At 36.9% G+C, this 24,703-nt stretch overlaps 2 protein-coding genes across 18 annotated transcripts in view; one reads left to right on the top strand and one right to left on the bottom strand.

Annotated features, from left to right (window-relative positions):
• RPS6 (ribosomal protein S6) overlaps positions 1-24,703 on the bottom strand; it is a 183,954-nt gene that overhangs the window by 136,517 nt on the left and 22,734 nt on the right. The window lies entirely within an intron of this gene.
• DENND4C (DENN domain containing 4C) overlaps positions 1-24,703 on the top strand; it is a 147,853-nt gene that overhangs the window by 106,560 nt on the left and 16,590 nt on the right. For 11 of the 17 annotated variants that reach the window (XM_074017390.1, XM_065530479.2, XM_015437113.4 and 8 more), the window contains 10 exons: positions 24-170; positions 4,622-4,744; positions 6,229-6,375; positions 9,528-10,693; positions 14,867-15,044; positions 16,224-16,333; positions 16,632-16,807; positions 21,080-21,262; positions 22,068-22,263; positions 24,356-24,601. In XM_074017390.1, coding sequence (XP_073873491.1) covers positions 24-170; positions 4,622-4,744; positions 6,229-6,375; positions 9,528-10,693; positions 14,867-15,044; positions 16,224-16,333; positions 16,632-16,807; positions 21,080-21,262; positions 22,068-22,263; positions 24,356-24,601 — 2,672 coding nt within the window. Of the gene's footprint in view, positions 1-23; positions 171-927; positions 1,000-4,621; positions 4,745-6,228; positions 6,376-9,527; positions 10,694-14,866; positions 15,045-16,223; positions 16,334-16,631; positions 16,808-21,079; positions 21,263-22,067; positions 22,264-24,355; positions 24,602-24,703 lie in introns of those variants that run through there. The other 6 variants (XM_074017389.1, XM_074017387.1, XM_005581654.5 and 3 more) reach the window with 3 other exon arrangements.

Below are 24,703 nucleotides of genomic sequence, written 5' to 3'. Positions count from 1 at the left end.
ATTGCTATTGTCCTTATCTTTAGCTCTTCAAAATGTCACAGGTGGAAGTGATGGGGACACGGTGAGCCACGGTAGCGTGGATAGTTCTAATGATGCTAACAATGGGGAGCACACAGTCTTCGTCAGAGATTTAATCAGGCTTGAGTCCATTGATAATCACTCTAGCACAGGTACTAAAATCCAGATTTTACTAACCGTTTACTTACTCTCATGTTAAATCTTTCCTTTTTCAAAAAGCTTCTTCCCTTCTTGAGTTTGTGTGATATGACTACTTTGAAAGTACTGTATACTTACAAGAGAAACAATAGAGTCTGCAGATCACTTCTCTTTATTTCCTGTAGTATAAAATTAGTATGGGAGTGCTGTGCACAGTGCTCTAGCGTGATGCTTCTTTGTATTTGCTTATCATTAATTTATGAAAGTGTATGCTATAATTAGGAATCATGAGTTAAGGAACTTGAAAAGTAGTGACAACTTGCAAATCTTTTAAAAAAATTAAATAGAAAGTGTATCTTAAAATTTTAAGAGTATGAATATTAAAGAGGGAAGGAAGTAAGTCACACAATGAGAGAAAGTAATCTCTTTAAGTTACATTTTTTAAGATCTGAGAAGCTGTTGAAGCTGCTTTTATGTACATAGCCATCCCTCTCCTCTGAAGTTAGAAATAAGTGTAACTAAAGTAGCACATTGTGCAGATATATGTGTGTTGCACATCCTTCTTCTTGTGTTGTTTTTTTTGTTGTGGTTGTTTTTAATATCTCAAGCCTTCCTTTAAAAAGAATTCTGGGTCTAATTCCTGTACTTCATCTGATGAACTTGTCTCAATGACTGAAGTTTCCTTTTCTCTGCTCTTTGTTGCTTTGCTTTTTGCTCTGTGCTGTTTCTTGGTGCTGCATTTGTCCTTGGCTGTCATGGTGTGGGGTGCAGACAGACTTGTATGACGTGAAGCTATGGATACACGTGTGCATTAATGCTACCCTTGAATGTTAACCACATCAGGTAATTTCCCATTTATTAGGTTAAATTTTGCTGACATGCAAGGGTGGGGGAAAGACCTTTCATTGTATTTTAAGTATTGTTATTAGTGGTAAACAGTTTTCATTTTCTTGCCTTTTCTCCTTCAGGTAAATGTAATCATATATAGACTCTATTGAAAATATCCAACTAACTTTTCATGGTCAGTTTGCAAAGCATATTTGTTATCTTATTTGAAAATATATTATGCCTTGCTAAAATTCTTATTTTAAGGTTGGTTTGTAGCATCATTGTGACAAATAGTGTTATAGGCATTGAAGAAGTAATTGTTTCAGCTGTTGAGGTGGTGTGGCTATTGCTTTCCAAAACTGATCTTGCTGAATTCTTGTGCTAAAAACAACCTTCATATAATTACAGGAGCATGTGTAAATTTGAAAGTCAACATAAAGCTATAGGTTACAATCCTGTTTGTAATTAACTTCCTCAGTTTGCCATCATGTTTGTATATTATATTAACAAATAAGAATTTTTATGAAACTTTTACTTTAAAGCCACCATATTTTATTTCATCTAATATTTTTTCATGATACTTGTAGAAGAAATGGGCTTCATGTATAAAAAACAAAAAACATTTTTTGTATGTAAACGTTTACCAGGAATAGTAATAGATAAACACCTCTCCTCTTATTCCTTCAGAATTTTAAGTTTATCTCATTATAGAGGCAATTTACTCCTTTAATGGAAATACCAGTCTCCTAGTAATCCTGGGTGTTTGGTATAAAGACTTCAGTAGTTGGGCACAAACTTTCAGGTCCCCTTTATTTATATTTTAGCTGCATTTCAAATAACTGAATGCCACATACTGAATTTGCAGTGATGGTGTACCTTTGTAGAACTTCTGACAATGCCATTTCATGCTTTTGGGATTTTCAGCCCAGATGCTTAAGTTGCTCCTTTCATTAAGGATTATCTCGTGGAATCTTTCCACTTGGTACCTGGTACAGAGTGACTTAGCTGTTAGGAGCATGTTTGGTTTTAATCTACCCGGGTCCCAGCCTAGTGTTCATTTCATGGCACCATATTGCTTTACCAGACTTTTTGAGGGAGCTAGTAAAAAAGTGACTGAAGTTAGTCATTCTAAGTAGTAGTATTTAAAGACATTAATTCTTTTGTTGTATGGCAAACCCAGAGTCTGAGTGGCAGTGTAATAAGTGATGGAAAATGGAGGTACTGCATATGTTATTTTATGTGTCCTTTACTGACATCTTTATACTGTTTTCTCTAGTACCTGATCTTAGTTTTGATTTTAAATTATAGAACTTTAAAGTCAAAACAGACTATTAAAATATTTAAAATAATTTCAAACTTACAGAAAAGTTGCAAGAATAATACAGAAAACTCTCGTATCTTTAATCTAGATTCCCTCCTTTTTAGTTTGCCACATTTGCTTTATTATTTTCATTCGGTATGCATACACATACCATTTCTTTTTCCTTTTTTTTTTTTTTTTTTTTTTTGAGACGGAGTCTCGCTCTGTCGCCCAGGCTGGAGTGCAGTGGCCGGATCTCAGCTCACTGCAAGCTCCGCCTCCCGGGTTCACGCCATTCTCCTGCCTCAGCCTCCCAAGTAGCTGGGACTACAGGCGCCTGCCACCTCACCCGGCTAGTGTTTTGTATTTTTTTTTTAGTGGAGACGGGGTTTCACCAGGTTAGCCAGGATGGTCTCGATCTTCTGACCTTGTGATCCGCCCATCTTGGCCTCCCAAAGTGCTGGGATTACAGGCTTGAGCCACCGCGCCCGGCCCCATTTCTTTTTCCTAAATCATGTGAGCAGGTTACATACATCTTGCCCTTTACCTCTTTATTATTTCAGTGGTATTTTCTCTTATATACAACCACACTTTAGTTACCAAATTGAAGAAAACATTGATATACTACTTCATAGTTTATATTCCAAGTTTGTCAGTTATCCCAGTGTTCCTTGTGGTACTTTAACTCCCTTTCTTTAGTCTTCCTTAACCTGGCACAGTTCCTTAGCCTTTTAAAAAATCTTTTATGACCTTGGCCTTTTTGAAGAATTCATAATTATTTTGTGGAATGTTTCTTAACTTGGGTTTGTCTGTTATTTCCTAGCGATTAGGTTATGCATCCATGGGTGTGCTACATAAATGATGTTGAATACTTCTCAAGTTGTCACATCCTACAGGCACACACAGTCTGTCCTTCATCGGTGATATTAATTTGGATCACCTAGTCTCACTATTGTCTGGTTTCTCTATGCTTAGTTACTATAATCTTTTTCTTCCTCTCAGATAATAAGCTATTTTTGAAAGGACACTCTGAGACAATATGCTAATATCCTTTCTCATGACACTTTCTCTTTTAAATTTGGCATCCATTGATGATGCTTGCCTGAACCAGTCATTACTGTGATGGCTACAAAGTGGTGATTCTGCCAATTCTATCACTGTTTTCAAATTTAGAAGACGATGTTCTAGTATATGGAAAATTCTCCATTCTCTGTTTTTTTCTTATTTATTATCAGTATGGACTGATGGGTTCCTGTTTTATTCATTGAAGTATAATTCATTACTGCCCTTATTTGGTCCTCAAATTATCCCTGTGTTGGCCAGTGGAAGCTCTTTTAAGCTGTTTTTTATATCCTTTAGATATTCTCCCATTATGTTTCTGAACACTACCTTTTTGGCACAACAAAATGTTCTAGCTCAATCTTATACCTTCTCTGTCTGAGCTCTGGAATCAGCCATTTCTTCAGGGACCCCAGGTTCTTGTTCATGGGGAATAGATTTTAGAAGCCAAGATTTGGGATCACTGTTACCACAGTGTTACTGCTTCTAAACTTTTTTCCTAAACTAGAAAATATGTGTACTGTACATAAAAAATAATTTCAGAATTGTCACACCCATTTCTCTGTGAAAAACAAACCTACTAAGCAGTTAAGGGTTTGACTATTACTCTTAGGCTTACGGTGGATATTCAAAATAATGTGTTCAAAGTTACTTGGATTAGTCCTCCCCTGGCCCTTTCAGTGGGGTTATATTATTCATGGGAAATATAGTTGGCTTCATTTGTTTCCATTTGCATTCAGTTGCACCCCCTTTATCTTACTAATTTTTTTAAACATGCAGAAGTGTATTGTATCTCCAGAGATAAAAACAATACCATAAGCTATACATAGAGAAGTTTTATCCCTCTTTATTCATTGCATCTTATTTCCCCCCAACCGTGGTAGGTAACCATCTTTACTGTTTCCTGGTTTATTTTTCCTAAATTTCTTTTTGCAAAAGTAAGCAGATGTATGTGTGTTTTTTTCTTACAGAGAAGGTAGCATTCTGTAGACACTCTTCAAAAGACACTTTTCCAAACATCTTGTCTACATCTTTTTAATTTACAGATGAAGAAATTAAGATGTAGTGCTTCCAAATGTGTTTAGTCTTTGATGTTCCTGTTTCTACTGTTCTTTGTGGCTTATCATTATTTTTTAAATGTTCTGTGTTCCTTGTGTGCTTTCTTGTCTTTTGTCTAACCGTCATTGTGTAGGTCAGTGGAATTTTCTTTTGATATTTTATATATGAATTATAAGTATATGAAAACATTTATATGTAAGTCTGCATTCTTTTTAACAGGTGGTCAGTCTGACCAAGGATATGGGTCTAAGGATGAACTTATAAAGGATGATATAGAAATTCATGTGCCTGAAGAACAAGCAACAAGAGAATTGATAACTAAAACAAAAATGCAAACAGAAGGTTAAGTCCTGATATTTACGAACTTTACTAGAATAATACCTGCATTATTAATAATTAAAAGTTTATCTTAGTTGATAGCTTTGATGATTATTTTCACAAATGTAAGGTCTGGCTCCTAAGATGCTATGTACTTAACAGTACATATAAGGTAGATTTTGGTAGTCTCTGAAGTTTTAAAATTTAAGAGACTTTTGTTTCTTTTTCTTTTTCTTTTTCTTTTTTTTTTTTTTGTTTTGCTTTAGAGACAGAGTCTTGCTCTCTCGCCTAGGCTGAGTGCAGTGGCGAGAACATGTCTTACTTCAGCCCTGGTCTCCTGGCCTCATGATCCTCCTTCCTCAGTCCCCTGTCAGCTGGGGCCACAGGCACGTGCCACCATGCCCAGCTAATTTTTTTATGTTTTGTAGAGACAAGGTCTCGCCATGTTGCCCGGCTAGTCTTGACCTCCTGAACTTAAGTGATCTTCCCGCCTCAGCCTCCCAAAGTGCCGGGATTACAGGTGTGAGCCACCACACTCTGTAGGTCAGCCCTTAATTTTGCGGGAAAGTATGACCCATTGAGGTATTTGCCATATTTACATAGCTACTTTTCACAGAACCAGGACTAAACTTTGAGTCATCAAAACTTCTATTTTAGTGCCATTTTTAATTTTGAAAGGCTCTTTCACTAGCAGTCCTTCAAATATCTAGGTGCATAGTTTTCATTGGTAGGTTAAAAATAGTCTATGTGGGCTGGGTGCGGTGGCTCATGCCTGTGATCCCAGCACTTTGGGAGGCTGAGGTGGGTGGATCATGTGGTCAGGAGTTCGAGACCAGCCTGGCCAATGTGGTGAAACCCCGTCTCTACTAAAAATACAAAAATTAGCCAGGCATGGTGGCAGACACCTGTAATCCCAGGTACTGGGGAGGCTGAGGCAGGAGAATCGCTTGAACCTGGGAAGCGGAGGTTGCAGTGAGCCGCTACTGTGCCATTGCACTCCAGCCTGGGTGATAAGAGCAAGACTCCATCTCAAAAAAAAAAAAAAAGTCTATGTGATTTTTCCTGTTTTTTATAGGACTCATTAAGGCAGAGATAATTTGTTGTAATAATTTTATGAAAATATGAAGGAATATTTTGGCTTATGGAATAAGAAAGACACTCTTCCTGTTCTCTTTCACAAAAGTATACTTTCTTTAATGTTACTTATTTTATACTCCAGAGTTTTGGAGAATCAAGCCCCTCTCCTGCTTGCCAAGTGATGAGAAGGAGAACTGAAGACCAGAGACTTTATGATTCACTAAAGAACATTTATGTTAGGATTATTGAATGGTTAAACAAAGCATTTCAGTTAATGGCAGCATTTATGGCATAAAGTAAACCAGACACAAAGTAAAATAGACACACTGACTGTTGGAGAAAAATACATACAATATGTAAAAGTCAGTATATGGTTTCTGTTTAATATTGGCAAAAGTAGGAATGATAACATCCAAATTTTTTTTTTCCAGAGGTGTGTGATGCCTCTGCTATTGTGGCAAAACATTCACAACCTAGTCCAGAGCCTCACAGTCCTACTGAATCTCCTGCATGGGGCAGCAGTATTGTGAAAGTTCCGTCTGGTATATTTGATATCAACAGCAGGAAAAGTAGCACCGGTAAGTCTTTACATTTTGGTTATTAAATATTTAAAATAAACGTCTATAGACACGTATGTGTCTTTAATGACATTAAATTTTTTACTTAATTGTAATGAACATGCTAAAGAGCCAGAAGGGACTTTTGAATTCTCTAAATCAGCTAAAGAAATTGAAAATATTGTTATTTAAAGGTGTTTGATTTTTAAAAGGAGTATTTAGTGTGTTTAATTGTTATTTAGAATACCCTTTCCTGTTGTGGTGCCCGTTCTCCATTTGGCCACTCTTTCTCGTTTTAGATAATGAGAAAGTGTACTTGTAGGGCTTCCTGTATGCATCATGAACAGAGAGGCAGTGATGTGATCAAATTCCAGAGGGCTTATGAGTGGCCGGTTAATTCCTATCACTGAAGGGAAATAGAAGAAAAAGATTCACGTCATTTCCGCTCTACACAGATATGCCAGTGGGTCTTTGATTTTGGCCATTGTTATAGGTACCCCAAGCCACTTTTTATTTGTGATTATTGTACTAAATAACTCTGTGTGTATGACTCCCTTGAATTTGAGTTTTCTACTTTCATTATATATAGGCCTCCCAAGACTCTTCTGGCACACGTCTAAGTATATGATTTTAAAAGACGATGAAATTGGCCTGCATCCTTTGCCCTTCATTAGTGGTGGCTGCAGTTCACTTTTCTAAAGTTGACTGTCTTGTCTGAAGATGTATCTATTGTATGACTTTACAGAAATTAATTTGTTCAGCTTCTTAAACCAATGTAAAAGTACTCCTGTTCTTAAAGTCTTTTCTCTTTGTATTTACCGTGACTCTGAGTTTCACTCATCACTTGTTTGGTTAGTGCTCAAGAGGTGGTGGGGCTAAAGGTTTTTTGAGAAAATAATTGATATATACATTGCAGATCCCATTTTCCCAACCTCTTGATAGCAGAGATGCTGGGGAAAAGGAGGGAAGAGTTTTCTTTGTCAGAGGCTTAGCGTCCTCTCAAAATATTGAACTGGACATTGTGGACTGCTGTGTTTCCTTCCCTTTTTAACTTATTTTCATATTAAGAATGAAGGGTGAGGATAATGGGGCTTTTGTCAGTATAGCAATTTTTTTTTTAACATTGAATAAAATGTGCTGTTAAATTCCTGGAAATACTGTGAGAACCAATAATATTTGCAAAGATTTGTTTCTCAAATATTGGGAACAGCTTTCAAAGCAGGTACATATTTTGAGTTGTAAAATAGGCTAGTTTAATTCCCATGAAGGCTTAAAAGAATATCTCTAAATGCTTATTCTGATTAATTTATATAATTATGATTATTAGTACTAACTTGAAAGATTAAAAAGAACCTTGAAATCAATCTTGAAGTTTAAAAGAAAGATCTTTTCTAAGACAGCTTTTTTCCTTGAAGCTCCCAGACATTTTTATGCTTTTTAACAAAACAAATGATGTGACTACAGTAAAAAGCAATGGATAAAAAAGAAAACAAAGGAAAAGAAAAACACAAATGAGAATCCTAAATATGAATAATTCAGGCTGCTATACAATTCCATAGACTAGATGGCTTATAAACAACAGAAATTTATTTCTGCCAGGCTCAGTGGCTTATGCCTGTAATCCCAGCAATTTGGCAGGCTGGAGGGGAAGATCGCTTGAGGCCATGAGATTGAGGCTGCAGTGAGCCATGATTGCACCACTATACTCCAGCCTAGGTGACAGAGTAAGGCCCTGACTTTATTTGTTTGTTTTTGAGACAGACTCTCACTCTGTCACTTAGGCTGGAGTGTAGTGGCGCAGTCGTGGCTCACTGCAGCCTCAGCTTCCTGGGCTCAAGCAATCGAGGATTCTCCTGCCTCATTCCCCCAAGTAGGTGGAACTACAGGCAAGCACCACCACGTCTGGCTAATTTTTGTATTTTTTTTCTGGAGACAGGGTTTCTCCATGTTGCCCAGGCTGGTCTCGAGCTCCTGAGCTCAGGTGATCCACCTGCTTCAGCCTCCCAAAGTGCTGGGATTACAGGTGTGAGCCACCGTGCCCAGCCTGACTCTAACTTAAAAAAAAAAAAGAAAAAAGAAAAGAAAGAAATTTATTTCTTACAGTTCTAGAGTCTGGAAAGTCCAGGATTAGGGTGTTAGCATGGTGAGTTCTGCAGAGGGCCCTCTTCCAGGTTGCAGACTGCTAACTTACTGTATCCTTGTACAGCAGAGAAGGAGAGAGCTCTCCTTCTCTAAGGGCTCTAATCCCATTCATCAGGGTTCCGTTTTCATAATCAAATTATCTTTCAAAGGCCCTGCCTCCTAATACCATCACACTGGGGGTTAGGATTTCAGCATGTGGATTTTGAGGGACACAAACATTCAGTCTGTAACAGGAAGACTTAAGTTCTAATAATGATTCAAATAGGAAATAATAGCTTTTGGAGTGAAACAAATTGCATGGTAGCAAAGAGTAAAAGACTGCTTTCTTCTTCCAAAGCTGGGGGAAGCTGCTGTGGCCATTAGCATATTTTTTCTCTACCTGATCAAATAAGACTGACTTCTGTGAAGGCTGGGATTATGTCTGTTTTATTTGCCTTTGTATTCCTAGCACCTCATATAGTGGATACTACTAGACCTTTAGATATTTGTTGAAGAAATGGATATATCTGAGTAATTTTTTAACCACTCAGGTTTTATCAGCCTTCTTAGAATTTTCCAGTGCTAGGCATTCCATTCCGGATTCTTTTACTTTGCAGCAGTAAGACTTTGAGTATGGCAAATATACAATTCCTCTGCGATTACAAATTTGCTTTTTGCAGAGTAGATTCCTGGCAAGTATTTGTTGAATTGGATACAAAACTAAGATGGAAGAGATTCTTTCTTTTTTTGTATTTCAGTGAACAACACAGGTATATCCACCTATCATATGTTGCATGATTTGTTTTTTTAAATGGGTGTTTATATACATACAGGATGAAAGACTGATTATACATTAAAATGTTATCTCTGGGAGGCAGGTTTAAATAGCTCTTCCAGAGCACTTTTTTAAACACCTTCTTTATGGCCTCTCAATTTTCTGGATCTTTTATTCTGAGTATATGTCACATTCATAATCAGGAAAACAATAAACATTTTAATAAAAGTTAACTTGGAAAATAGATTCATCGTTAATATTTTACTTTCCCTTTTAGGTAGTATATCAAATGTGCTGGTTTCTACTCAAGATCCAGTTGAAGATGCAGTCTTTGGCGAAGCTACTAATCTCAAGAAGAATGGTGATAGAGGAGAAAAAAGACAAAAGCATTTTCCTGAGAGAAGTTGTAGTTTTAGTTCTGAAAGTCGAGCAGGAATGTTGCTTAAGAAGAGTAGTTTGGATTCGAATTCAAGTGAAATGGCTATCATGATGGGAGCAGATGCTAAGATTCTCACAGCAGCATTGACATGTCCTAAGACTTCTCCACTTCATATCGCAAGAACCCATACCTTTGAGAATGTTAGCTGTCACCTACCTGATAGTAGGACTTGTGTGTCTGAAAGTACTTGGAATCCTGAGTACAGATCATCTCCGGTGCCAGAGATGCTTGAGGAAAGCCAAGAACTCCTTGAGCCTGTGACTGATGGTATACCTAAAACTACTGCAACAGAGGATACATATGAGAGTCTACTAAGTGATAGTAACAGTAATCAGTCCAGAGACTTGAAAACAGGATCCAAAGATCTGAGGAATAAGAGAAGTAGTTTATACGGTATTGCTAAGGAGGTTGAGAGGGAAGATGTTGAAACTGGACTAGATCCTTTGTCTCTTTTAGCCACTGAATGTTCAGGGGGAGAAACTCTTGATTCTGAAGATAAGTTGTTTTCTCCAGTTATTGCACGTAATCTGGCTGATGAAATAGAAAGCTATATGAACCTAAAAAGTCCCCTAGGTAGTAAATCTTCTAGTATGGAATTACATGGAGAGGAAAACAGAGAGTCTGGCATGACTACTGCATTTATTCATGCTCTAGAGAGGAGATCAAGCCTACCTTTAGATCATGGTTCACCAGCACAGGAAAATCCTGAAAGTGAGAAAAGCTCGCCTGCAGTGTCCAGGTCTAAAACTTTTACTGGGCGTTTCAAGCAGCAAACCCCCTCTCGAACTCATAAAGAACGTTCAACTTCTTTGTCAGCACTGATACGTTCTTCGCCACATGGCTCGTTGGGTTCTGTAGTAAATTCTTTGTCAGGACTAAAGCTGGATAATATACTCTCAGGGCCCAAGATAGATGTCCTAAAATCTGGTATGAAACAAGCAGCGACTGTAGCCAGTAAGATGTGGGTAGCTGTTGCATCTGCCTACAGCTACTCAGATGATGAGGTAAGAAAGCTTTATGTGTGTAGTCTGTCTGCTATTGGAATGTTTATAGTATCTTTCTAGAAATATATATATTATTGTTAAGAGATTTCTGTGCCCAGTGGCGTGATCTTGGCTGTCTGCAACCTCTGCCTCCCGGGTTTGAGTCATTCTCTTGCCTCACCCTCCTGAGTAGCTGGGACTATAGGGATATGCCACCATGCCCAGCTAATTTTTGTATTTTTAGTAGAGATGAGGTTTCACCATGTTGGCCAGGCTGGTCTTGAACTCCTGACCTCATGTGATCCACCTGTATCAGCCTCCCAAAGTGCTGGGATTACAGGCATGAGCCAACGTGCCTGGCTGATTTCTGGTAACTTTGGTTTTTATATTTTGTGTAGTCTATCTGATATTGGAATGTTTGTATATCTTTTTAAAAATATATGAAGGATTATTAAGAGAGTGCTGGTAACTTTGGTTTTCATATTTAAAAACTATGCATATTTGTTTTGTTTCTTGAAGTAACTTGAACCATATATGTAAGGAAGTTAATAATATAGAAATAGAATATCAGGACCATTTTATAATTCCATAGACTAGTCTAAACTAAAACATGATTTATTTCTTTGAAAGCTCTAATGATTAGTGTTTGAAGTTAATAAAAATGCCATATTATATTTGTGTAGCATTCACTTTTAAAATAATTTTTACCTATGTAATCTCCTTAATACATATAAAGTCAAGCTGAAGCTTAATCCATAGATTTCATACTACATGGCAAAAATAATTGTCTTTAAAAAACGTTATACACATAGAGTTAATCATTAGATCTTTTGGTAAAAATGAAAGTAAGTTTTGCTTGTTTTACAGAAAAAAATTGAAATTTCACCTTGTATGCAAATAATTGTATAGTATTTGAGGACTTTAGTAGATAAGGCAGATACCTACAATGTTTGCTCTCATTATTTAACAGTATGTCCTAGGTACTGTTATAAGTTGTATGTCTGCTTTTATATATTAATATATACAAACATATGTATTTATTTAATTTTCATAGCAACCCCATGAGGGTGGTACTGTTGTTATCCTGATTTTTTAGATGATATTTGAAACTCAGAGAGGCTAACTAGGGAACAGTAGAACTATGATTTGAAGTCAAAGAGATTAGATCTAGAATCCATGCTTTTACCTTAGAAGCAATATCTCAGGAGAAGATACCAAAGAGCAATATATGAAAAGAGGTTCAGGTTGGGGGCTATCCGGAAAAAAAGCAAAGCAGGTGATATCTAAGTTAGGATTTGAAGGATAAATTTGACATTTGGGGTTAAAGCTTTGTAAGAAGAGTGTCAGAAGAGTATATCTAAAAGAATAATGTGAAATGGTATGGAAGCTTAAAGCATCATGCACTTTCAAGATAATATAATCAATTTCAGATTGTTAAAGATCTAAATCGGAATTAGACACATGGGAAAAGACGTTAGACATATAAGCTGGGTGCGGTGGCTCACGCCTGTAATCCCAGAACTTTGGGAGGCCGAGGCGGGTAGATCACAAGGTCTGGAGATCGAGACCATCCTGGCTAACACAGTGAAACTCCATCTGTACTAAACAGATAAAAAATTAGCCGAGTGTGGTGGCGGGTGCCTGTAGTCCCAGCTACTCAGGAAGCTGAAGCAGGAGAATGGTGTGAACCCGGGAGGCGGAAGTTGCAGTGAACTGAGATTATGCCACTGCACTCCAGCCTGGGCAACAGAGTGAGACTCTGTCTCAAAAAAAAAAAAAAAAAAGAAAAAAGAAATTAGACATATAAGACTTTTATACCATTTGAAGGAATACTTTATAGACAAAATAATAATTGAATTGAAAGTATGGTATTGAACATTATAAATTAGCTATTTCATATTTAAAGAGCTTACAAGGTCAGTCAAAGGAAGGCAAAATAAAATAGCTTCCAAAGTGTCTTAATCTGGCATTATGATAAAAAAGAAAAAAAAAGAGTGTATCATTTTATTTTATTTTTTGAGACAGGGGCTTGCTCTGTTACCCAAACTGGAATACAGTGGCACAATCATGGCTTACTGTAGCCTTGACCCCCTGGGCTCAAGCAATCCTCCTGCCTCAGCCTCCTAATTGCTAGGACTACAGGCGTGCACCACCATGACTGCTAATTTTTTATTTTTTGTAGAGATATGGTTTTGCTATGTTGCCCAGGCTGGTCTTGAACTCCTGGGCTCAACTGTTCCTAGGTCTCCCAAAGTGCTGGGATTCCAGCCATGAGCCACTGCACCTGGCCTTTGTTTTATTTTTGAAATTTTATTGAGGTTGGTTATGAGGACTCATGTCTGTAATCCCAGCACTTTTAGAGGTTGAGATGAGCATTTGCTTGAGCCCAGGAGTTTGAGACTAGCCTGGGCAACATGGCGAAACCCCATCTATACACAAAAATTAGCTGGATGTGGTGGCATGTACCTGTAGTCCCAGGTACTCTGGAAGGTGAGGTGGGAGGATAGCTTGAGCCTGGGAGGCAGAGGTTGCATTGAGCCGAGATCACACCACTGCACTCCAGCCTGGGCGACAGAGACCCTATCTCCCCTACCCCCCAAAAAATTATCTAACTGTTAAAAACAGAAGTACATTCCACAGGGATATTTGGACTTGGAATATATGGCACTGTAAATTCCAAGTCACTGTGGATCTTGTCTTGTCTTTTCATTGTTACAGCCCTGGCACCAGTAAGCAGTACCTGGCAAAAGGCAAAGAGGATATACCTAATAAATATTTACAAATTAAGGAATAAATTAAAAGTCTATAAAATGTTTTTAACTTTCATCCACAGTTTAATCTAAGGAAGTAATTAGAAGTGTATGTAAAAATAGAGGAATTTTACCAATGTAATTTATATAAGATTGAAGCATTTTGAATGTTTAAGCAACAGGGGGAGTTAGTAAATAATAGTATATCAGTAAAACAGATTAGTTCACAGGGGTTTAAATAATTAGAAAATTTAATGACATTAAAATAATTACATAAGTACAGGTTAAAAACAATATTCTAATTTGTAAAGATTTATTATATGATTTTATATATATGTTCTAAATGACTAGAAAGATATATATCAAGATTTTGATTATATTCTCTGTTGATCATAAGCGTTTTTATTCCTTGTTTTGCTTATCTGTATTTAATTTTTACAAATCATGTAACATGGTTTTATGGCAAGGAACACACAAATCTTTCGTTTTTAAAGCAAAAAAACCTGATTGTTGAAATGTTTTCAGGCCGGGCGCGGTGGCTCAAGCCTGTAATCCCAGCACTTTGGGAGGCCGAGACGGGCGGATCACGAGGTCAGGAGATCGAGACCATCCTGGCTAACATGGTGAAACGCCGTCTCTACTAAAACATACAAAAAAACTAGCCGGGCGAGGTGGCGGGCGCCTGTAGTCCCAGCTACGCGGGAGGCTGAGCCAGGAGAATGGCGTGAACCTGGGAGGCGGAGCTTGCAGTGAGCTGAGATCCGGCCACTGCACTCTAGCCTGGGTGACAAAGCAAGACTCCGTCTCAAAAAAAAAAAAAAAAGAAAAAAGAAATGTTTTCTACCTCAACATTCACTTATGTAGTTAAGAGCTACAGCGTTTGAAACTTTGTTTATGTTTCGTGGCTCTAATATTGATATTTGTTATTCTGAACATTCAGATTCCTAGCCAAAATTATCACAGCAGGTTTATTTGAAACAACTCATATTATCCATATTTTAAAATTATGTAATTAAAAGTTAAAGAAGTTTAGTAATTTCTGTAAGATTACATATCTAATAAATGGTGGAGAACAAGGTCACAATCTGGCTGTCTAACTCAAAAACCCCTACTCATACAGGGATTCCTGATTCCATTAGAGACAGTGAGCTCCCTAGAATTCTGTTATTTTATAAGATTCAATATTGAGAGACACCCAGACCTCCCACATATACCTGAGGCACACCACGATCTTTTTTAAAGTATTGTTGCTTATGGCTTGAATGTCTTGGAGGGTGGAAGGGAAATTCCAAATAATAGGAGATTTCATGGTTTTGAAAAATGTGGGGATGATGATTTGTTTAAGGATTATAGAGTTTAATTCTGAAAAGGGTAGAGTGAGTATATTTCAGTGGAGAAGGTATTATTTATGTGTGTGGAATTTTTTTTTTTTTTTCAATTAAAGGAGGAAACTAATAGAGATTACAGCTTCCCGGCTGGCCTAGAAGACCATATTTTGGGGGAGAATATATCGCCTAACACAAGTATCTCAGGATTGGTCCCCAGTGAACTTACCCAGAGCAACACAAGCCTTGGCAGTAGCAGCAGTAGTGGAGATGTAGGAAAACTGCATTATCCAACAGGTATGGGGAAGGATTATCCTTTCTTCATTTGCTTTATAATAGTTTTTGCTTTTTTTTTAATTTAAGAGATGGGATTTTGTCATGTTGCCCAGGCTGGTCTCGACCTCCTGATCTCAAGCAATCTGCCTGCCTCAGCCTCCCAAAGTGCTGAGATTACAGGCGAGAGCCACAGCGCCTGGCCTGCCTTTGCTTATTTTAATTTAGATGCCTGTAACTCCCCACTCAATAAGCCCCATTTGTTGAGATGATTGAGAGATTTTAAATAGTAGCCGCCTTATGATCTATTCTGATCTTCTATGATTTATAACTGCTGTGGTCACCTACTGCCTTTGTTTAGTTGTATATATTCGTGGATTATATCATTAGTTCTCAAACTTTGGCATGCATCAGAATAATCTGGGGAATTTGTTTCAAAATATATGCAAATGTCCAAACCTAACGCTAAAACTTCTGAGATTGAATTTGTGAGATGGGGCCTTGGGAATGTGTATTTTTAAGCAGTTCTCTGGGTTAATCAGATGTATACCAGAGTTTGAGAATCTCTAGGAGGTGTCATTGAAGTTTCTTACTCCATGCTACTTTTTAAAATTATGATTCTGTTCTTTTTCTCTGACTTTTTACTATAAAAATTTCAAATGTCCGAGCCAGGAATGGTGGCTCATGCTTGTAATCCTAGCACTTTGGGAGGCCGAGGCGGGTGGGTTGCCTGAGTTCAGGAGTTCGAGACCAGCCTGGGCAACACAGTGAAATCCCATCTCTACTAAAATACAAAAAAAATTAGCTGAATGTGGCAGCATGCGCCTGTAATCCCAGCTACTTGGGAGGCGGAGGCAGGAGAATCACTTGAACCCGGAAGGTGGAGGTTGCAGTGAGCCGAGATTGCACCATTGCACTCCAGCCTGGGCAACAGAGTGAGACTCTGTCTTTAAAAAAAAAAAAATTTCAAATATCCTGAAAAGTTGAAAGAATTGTATAATGAACAGTTATGTATTTTCCACCTAGATTTAATTAACTATTGTTAACTTTATCTCTTTCTATGTATGCATACATTTTTATACTAAGCCACTTGAAAAACAATTTCAGACTTTATGATATGTTGCCCCTAAATACTTTGGCACGCATTTTCAAAAAACAAGGACATTCCCTACCTAAGGTGTTATGATGTTTATTCCTTTGTAGGTGAAGTTCCATTTCCAAGAGGCATGAAAGGGCAAGACTTTGAAAAATCAGATCATGGTTCTTCTCAAAATACCAGCATGTCTAGCATCTATCAGAATTGTGCAATGGAGGTAAAAGTTCTATATTCAGTTCATGATAAAGTAGCTGTAAGTGTATTTTTATTGCAGAATGGCATTTAACAGGATTCTATGACACCCTTGTGGACAGTATAATAAGTCATTTTGTTGAATTTACTTGATGTCTTATGTAAGACAATGAACTGATAGTTTACCTGTGAAATAAAAGAACTGTTATTAATAATTCCAAATTTGATCAATAGAATAAATGAAATCCCATTATCTCAAGAGAATGCCTGTTAAGATTAATTTTTATTAAATGGTCTCAGTATCTGCATTTTTCTGTTTTTAGGTTTTGATGTCCAGTTGTTCACAGTGTAGAGCTTGTGGAACTTTAGTTTATGATGAAGAAATTATGGCTGGATGGACAGCAGATGACTCAAATTTGAATACAGCTTGTCCATTCTGTAAAAGCAACTTCTTGCCTCTTCTCAATATAGAATTCAAAGATTTGAGAGGTTCTGCAAGGTTAGTCTTAAAAAGCTCTCTCAAGAAGTAAGTACCCTCAAAAAACATGAGTTCTGGGAGAAGAGCGAAATATTCATGGTATGCTCCAGGTTTGCCTTCCTGTCTGTCCTTCACCTTCAGTATTTGAGTAGCAAATGTTAGTAATGTGGGAGTCTACTTTACCATGTTATTTAAAGTAGGATTATCAGCTGGGCTCTGTGGCTCATGCTGTAATCTCAACACTTTGTGAGGCCCAGGTGGGAGAATTGCTTGAGGTCAGGAGTTCAAGACCAGCTTGGGCAACATGGCAAGACCCTGTCTCTACAAAAGATTTTTTTTAAATTAGCTGGGCATGGTAGTGTGCACCTGTGGTAGCAGCTACTAGGAAGGCTGACACAGGAGGATCTCTTGAGCCCGGAAGTTTGAAGCTGCAGTGAGTATATATTTTAGAAGAAACAAAGGGGAAAAAAAGGCTTCAATTCTTCTCTTGTCACTTGCACTTCCTAGTAGTATTCTGCGCAGTTAAATGACCAAATTCTAGGCAATAGAAAGGAGACTAGCTGATCTATAGTTATACATTAAATAATTGAGAATTTGGTTAACTCTGTACTGACCTAAGGAATTATACTTAATATTCCGTTCGTTTTATGGAACAAGTTGAACTTTTTATTTCCTGCCTTTAGCTGCTTTATAAAAAATACATTGCCAGGTGTGGTGGCTCACACCTGTAATCCTAGCACTTTGGGAGGACGAGGCGGGTGGATTGCCTGAGCTCAGGAGTTCGAGACCAGCCTGGGCAACATGGTGAAACCCCGTCTCTACTAAAATACAAAAAAGTAGTCAGGTGTGGCGGCATGTGCCTATAGTCCCAGCTACTTGGAAGACTGAGGCAGAAGAATTGCTTGAACCTAGGAGGCAGAGGTTGCAGTGAGCTGAGATTGCACCACTGCACTCCAGCCTGGGTGACAGAGCGAGACTCTGTCTCAAAAAAAACCCAAAACATTTAGGCTGGGCACAATGGCTCATGCCTGTGATCCCAGCACTTTGAGAGGCTGAGGCAGGTAGATCACTTGAGGTCAGGAGTTTGAGACCAGCCTGGGCAACATGGCAAAACCCCATCTCTACAAAAAAATACAAAAAGTTAGCCTGACACCATGGCACATGCCTGTAGTCCCAGCTACTCAGGAGGCTGAGGCAGGAGAATGGTTTGAACCCGGGAGGCGGAGTTTGCAGTGAGCTGAGATCACACCATTTCATTGTAGAGGTGTTTCTTCTCTGTTTTTAGTTTTAGCTTCAGGTGTGGAGCTAAGTCAAATCATACTCTTTAATTCCTGACACACTATCATCTTTGACCTGTGCAAAGGCCCTCTTGTATTTATCCTTCTTTCCTCATTCCCACCCTCATTCCCTCGTTCTACAATGACACTGACTCTGCTAAGTGTCATATATCTAACTTTATCTCTTTTTATTACTCAGTTTAAAATCTGAGTTACTATATGTACATCTAGTTTATTCCTTTTCTCCTACAGAAAGTTAATATATCTTTCTACTTATCCATTATTCTAGTGTTAGATACTTCAGTTGCTTTCAGTTCTCTATTACTACACACACCACTGCAGTAATGCAGTGTACTGCAAAATACATACCCCTTTTGAACTTGTGAAGTAGTTTCTCTAAAAAAACAATAATCCTTGGAGTAAGATCATTTTCATACATGATTTTAGTAAACACAAAATACTGCTTCCTAGATGGCTACACTCCCACAAATAGTACCTAAGAATTCTCATTTCTATATAGCCTTACCAGCATTTGGTATTATCACTTTTTAAATTTTGGCGTTGTTTGAATTTGTCTCAGTACTGACAAATTTGAGTTTCTCTTCATTACTTGTTATTCTAGCCTTTTTTTTTTTTTTTTTTGGAGACGGAGTTTCACTCTTGTCACCCAGGCTGGAGTCCAGTGGCACGATCTCAGCTCACTACAATATCTGCCTCCCAGGTTGAAGCAATTCTCCTGCCTTAGTCTCCCGAGTAGCTGGGATTACAAGTGCCCACCACCATGCCCAGCTAAGTTTGATATTTTTAGTAGAGACGGAGTTTGGCCATGCTAGCCAGGCTGGTCTCGAACTCCTGACCTCAGGTGATCCACCCACCTTGGCCTCCCAAAGTGCTGGGATTACAGGTGTGAGCCACTGCATCTGGCCTATTCTAGCATTTTCTGTGAATTGGCTGCTTATGTTCATTGCCTATTTTTCTTTTTTGATTTTTTTTTTTTTTTGAGATGAGTCTCGCTCTGTCGCCCAGTTGGAGTACAGTGGCACGATCTCGGCTCACTGCAAGCTCCACCTCCCGGGTTCACGCTGTTCTCCTGCCTCAGCCTCCTGAGTAGCTGGGACTACAGGCACCTACCACCACGCCCGGCTAATTTTTTTGTATTTTTATTAGAGACTGGGTTTCACCATGTTAACCAGGATGGTCTCGATCTCATGACCTCGTGATCCACCAACCTCAACCTCCCAAAGTGCTGGGATTACAGGCGTCAGCCACAGGGCCGGCCGTTCATTGCCTATTTTTCTATTGATCTTTCTTTTTCTTGTTGATTTGACTTGAATATTATTGATATTAATTACTTGAAAGCATTAATTTTGATGTCATTATCCATTAATTTTTTACCTTGCAATTTGTACTTTTGGAATCTTGTTTTTAAAGTTGTTCCCTATCCCTAGGACCTGAAATTTTTATCCTTGAACATTTTTGCTTATATTTTACTTTTGATGTTTAGGTCATTAATATATCTTTATTCTGCTTTTTATATATGATGGTAGAGATCCAGCTTTTATTTTTCCCCCATATAACAATCCAGTTATCCCAATATTATCTCCTAAATAACTTATCCTTTCCTCACTGACATGTGGTGTCACCTTTATCATATTTCAGTTCCCATGTATACCTCACTTGGTTCCGCATTTTCTTGCTGTTTTTCTTAATGCCATATTGTTTTCGTCACTTGGTCTTTGTGTTATATCTGGTTAGTAGAGTGAGTTCCCTCTCTTGGATTTTATTGTTATTATTTTTTGTGTGCTTGCTGTTTCCTATGAATTCTTAGAATAGGTTTGAGTTCTTCAAAAAAAAAAAAATCCAACTAGAGTTTTATTTGAGATTTATAGATTAATTTGGGGAAAATCGACTTTTCTAAATTATTGTCTTATCTATGAACCGGGTATATCTCTGTATTTTTTTTTTCAGATCTTCTTTTATGTCCTTTAACGCAGGTTTAAATTATTCTCCATAAGTCCTATACTTTTTTGTTGAGTTAATTGTGTTTTTAAGCTATTGTGACAAGCATTTTATTTTATATTTTTCAAATTGGATATAAAGGAGCATTAGTAAGTCTGTCCCCTGAATATGTTGTTATAGAAAATTTCAAGCTTACAACAAATTTTAAAAAGTTTTTTTTCAATGAACACCCAATATCTACCCCTGCGTCCTTCAGTTTACGCTTTACTATACTTAAGTCTATCAGCTATCTGTTTCTCCACCAATCTATCTTAAATTTTTATTCATTTGAAGGTAAGATAGATATTAATACATTTCTCCCCCAAAGACTGATATGCGTATCATTAACTAGAGTTCAGTATTTATTGACAGTTTTTTTCTTTTGAGATAAATTGATATACAGCAAAATGTACAAATCTTAAACATACCATTTGAAGAATAAATGCATGCATTTATACAAATTAAACTCTTAGAAAACATTACCATTACCTCAGAAAATTCTCTGAATGTTCCTTGCAAGGCCCTTCCCTCCTTGAGTCCACCCAAAGAGAGAAAGAGATAAGATGTAAATAAAACAATGAACAGAGAAGAAATGACTAGAAACAAGATGGAGATTTATGAATGATAAAAGACATTATAAGTAATTATAGGTTAATACATCTTAAAATGCTGCTACTGCAGCTCTTTTTTTTTTTTTAAACTCAGGAAATTAATAAAATATTTTGCTTCCATTCTTCCTTCATAGTTTTCTTTAGAGGTTCTCAAAAATTGGAATATCATTTATCGGACCATTTCCAACCTTGTATTTGAAAAATTTAGGATAGGAAGGGAAGAGAAAATGAGAGCAGGAATGTGAGAGAGAGAGGTCTGTGTGTGTATTGGAAATAGGCAGTGTTTTCCTTCTGGATTTTGTATAATTAATAACTGCTTTATCAATAAAATGATTCTAAATATGATATAATTTTAGAAGACTTGAGGATTTTTAAAGGCTCTTTTTTGCCCCCTTTTCCATATGTAGCTTTTTCCTGAAACCAAGTACCTCTGGTGACAGTTTACAAAGTGGAAGCATTCCATTGGCAAATGAATCCTTGGAGCACAAACCTGTATCCAGTTTAGCAGAACCTGACTTGATCAACTTTATGGATTCCCCAAAACATAACCAGACCATAACTGAAGAAACAGGCTCTGCAGTTGAACCAAGGTATCAAAGGGTACAGAGACCTCTTTATATAGTAATAAATGGGGTACCCTTGTAAAAATTCTGTCTCTAAATACAACCTGACTCCTATAGGCATAAGTTCTGGCATTTAAGAGTACATCTTAACTTATTATTACCACATAGTGTTTAAACAGCTAATGAATGACTCTGATGATAAACCATTTTTGAACTAAGTTTAATATTTTACAGGTGTCTTTTACAAAATGAACTTCTCAACAGTAAAATATTTCCCCTTTAAGGTAGTCATTGCCAATTTCCAGAGGCGAAATGTTCTCTTTCTGTGAAATGTACACTTCACCCTTAAATACTAATTGAATCAGACATTTATTGAGACTCTATTGTATGCTAAATATTATGCTAAGCTCTAAAAATAAAAAAGAAAATATGACTGGGTCTCTCTCCTTAGGTGGATCATGGCCTAGTAGAGATTAAATACTTGTCAGTGTCTTTACTATACTTATTTGCATACAGCGTACTTCTAGGTAATTTTGTTTAAGATGAAATAATATTTGAGTAAAGCAACTGAATGGGTACTTTGTCATTTTAAAATAATACCTGTGTATCTACATACAATATGTCATCTTCCCACTCTCACCAGAACCATCTTCTCCATCCTGTTTTTCTGACCAGTTTTACAAAAATGCTTGAAGGAAATGCAATTTTTACAAGGTGGTGCTGATTCTTCTTAGATATATTTAGTAGACTGAAGGTCCATTGTAGAAAATAGCTCTACAGATTTAGACTGTTTTTCAACATGAACATAGCATTTCTTCTATATTTTTTTAAGTGATGAAATAAAGAGAGCCAGTGGAGATGTCCAAACTATGAAAATTTCATCTGTGCCTAATAGTTTATCAAAGCGAAATGTGTCTTTGACTCGAAGTCACAGTGTTGGAGGCCCCTTGCAGAATATTGACTTTACCCAGCGACCGTTTCATGGCATTTCAACAGTTAGTCTTCCAAACAGTCTGCAGGAAGTTGTGGTATGTAACAACAACAACATTGTAATTATACTGCATACATATCTAAGTATATAGTAGAACATTATAAATTCTTCTGTAGTGGACTTATTTTAATTACATGAAAAGTGATAGATTAGAATTTTTCCATAAGCAAATAACTTTTTATTGTGGAGAATTTCAAATATGTGCAAAAAGAAACAGTATAATGAGTCCATCTTCTAGCTTCAATTATTTTCAGATTATGGCCATTCTTCTTTTATGTATATTCTCATTCAGTTCTCTCTTTTTTTGAGATTATTTTGAAGCAAATTTCAAACATCACATATTCTGTTAGTAAATATTTCAGTATGTATCCCTGAATGATGAGGACTTTAGAAAAATATAATCACACTGCTTTTATCATACAAAAAATAAATAATAATATCAAGTTATTTAGTCTGTTCAAATTTCTGATTGTCTCAAAAATGTCAAAAGCATATGTGTGCATGTGTATGTGTGGGTTGGTAGCTTGAGGAATCAAGATCAAATAAAGTCAGTGTATTGTACTTGGGTTTGTATGGTTTTTAGTCTTTTTGAATCTGTAGACTCTTTTTTCCTCTTGCAATTTATTTGTTGATAAAACTGGTTAGAGTACAGTGTCCCATAATCCAGATTTTGCTGATTGCAACGATAAAAGTCGAAATTTGTGTCCAGAACCTTGATCAGATTTGGGGTTTTTGTGTTATTGTTCATTTGCTTGTTTATTTTTGTAAGACAATTTCATCAGTGGTGGTATGTTCCTCCCAGTAGGAGACATCAACATTAGTAGCTATTAATGCCTTAATGCCTAAAGTAATTCATCAGGAGCTATAAAATGATAATGGTCTCATTCTGTCATTGCTTCCTTTTAATAAGGAATACATAAACAGAAACTTCCCTGTGTCTTCTATTAGATTTTCTAAAGATAAAATTTATAGTGGAAAGGCAGGTTAAATGCTTGGTTTTTTGCTTTTATTTACCAATTTTCAAAATGACGAATTGAGTCCCTGTCATTCTCCAAGGTCATCAGTTAATTTGGGGGAATAGGGTATCATTATGAGCTCATTGATTTCAACATTTATGTTTAATGAAGCAATTAATTTTTAGAGATGGGGATCTCGCTTTGTTGCCCAGGCTGTTCTTAAACTCCTGAGCTCAAGTGATCCTCTTGCTTCAGCCTCCCTAGTAACTGGAACTATAGGCACACACTACCTTGCCTTAAACATTTATCTTTATATCTATTGCTGTTTTTATTGTTGTTCATGCTTATATTATTCTCTTTGGTCAGCTAGAAGCCTCTACAAGTTAGCTCATTAGTCCTTTTGACATAACTCTAGTAGCTTTTTTGTAATTTTTAAAAAGCTTTCTGGCTTTCTTATATAACAAGATGTTTTATGCTTATGTTATATACTTTCTTACCCAGACCAGAATCAGCCGTTTCTCTAAGAAACTGTGGGTCCCTTTAGAGGGAAATGGTTTTGGAGACCACAGTCTAGGCACCGGGGAACCCACTGTTAATGAGAGAGTCTTAAACATTTTATCCTGATTATAATACGCATAACTCACAAAATCTAGGTTGGGGCTTTTTTCATTTCTTATTTTATTTGAATTATAAAAATGCTCTTTCTTTAATTCCTTCGGTTTTTGTTGCAATCAGTTGTAAAAGTGAGTTAAGTCAACAAAGAATATTAATGCAAAAGATTGCCCCATCAGTTTAGAGTTGTAGGAGGAAGATAATGTCACACAGTTTTTATACACATATATTACTATAAAGCATCTGAATGCAAATATTTCTTATAAAATTTGAAAAAAACCTAATACATTCAGACCATTGCTCTCAATGTGATAGAGAACATGTTTTAAAGAGTCTGTTGATTAGTTTTCTTTTGTAATGATTTAACTTAATAGTATTTAAGATTAAGTATTTTTTTCTTTTTTAGGTTTTCATTCATTAGCATATTCTCCTGCATGTAGCAATGGTCCTAAAATAACTGATTTAAAAAGGATAGATAGAGAGGCATTATCTCATTGAGAAGTGCTCTTCAGCATACAGATTTAAACAGATAATACTAATTTCCGTTTGTATTTTTTTAAGGATCCTTTAGGAAAAAGACCCAATCCTCCCCCTGTTTCTGTGCCCTACTTGAGTCCTCTAGTACTCCGTAAAGAACTTGAATCTTTGCTAGAAAATGAAGGTGATCAGGTGATTCATACATCTTCTTTCATCAATCAACATCCAATCATTTTCTGGAACCTCGTTTGGTATTTCAGACGTTTGGACCTTCCTAGTAACTTGCCAGGACTTATCCTCACATCTGAACATTGTAATGAAGGTGTACAGGTAGGGTGCCAACTTTTATACTTACATTAGTATTGGGTAGGATGAGGCTTAACCTCAAGCTCCTGAAAGTATACAACAACAGTTGCTTAACAAGACAAGTTT

The sequence above is a fragment of the Macaca fascicularis genome, chromosome 15 (assembly GCF_037993035.2).
Source record: "Macaca fascicularis isolate 582-1 chromosome 15, T2T-MFA8v1.1".
Taxonomy (NCBI): Eukaryota; Metazoa; Chordata; class Mammalia; order Primates; family Cercopithecidae; genus Macaca; species Macaca fascicularis.
This window is presented reverse-complemented; position numbering and strand designations above follow the sequence as displayed.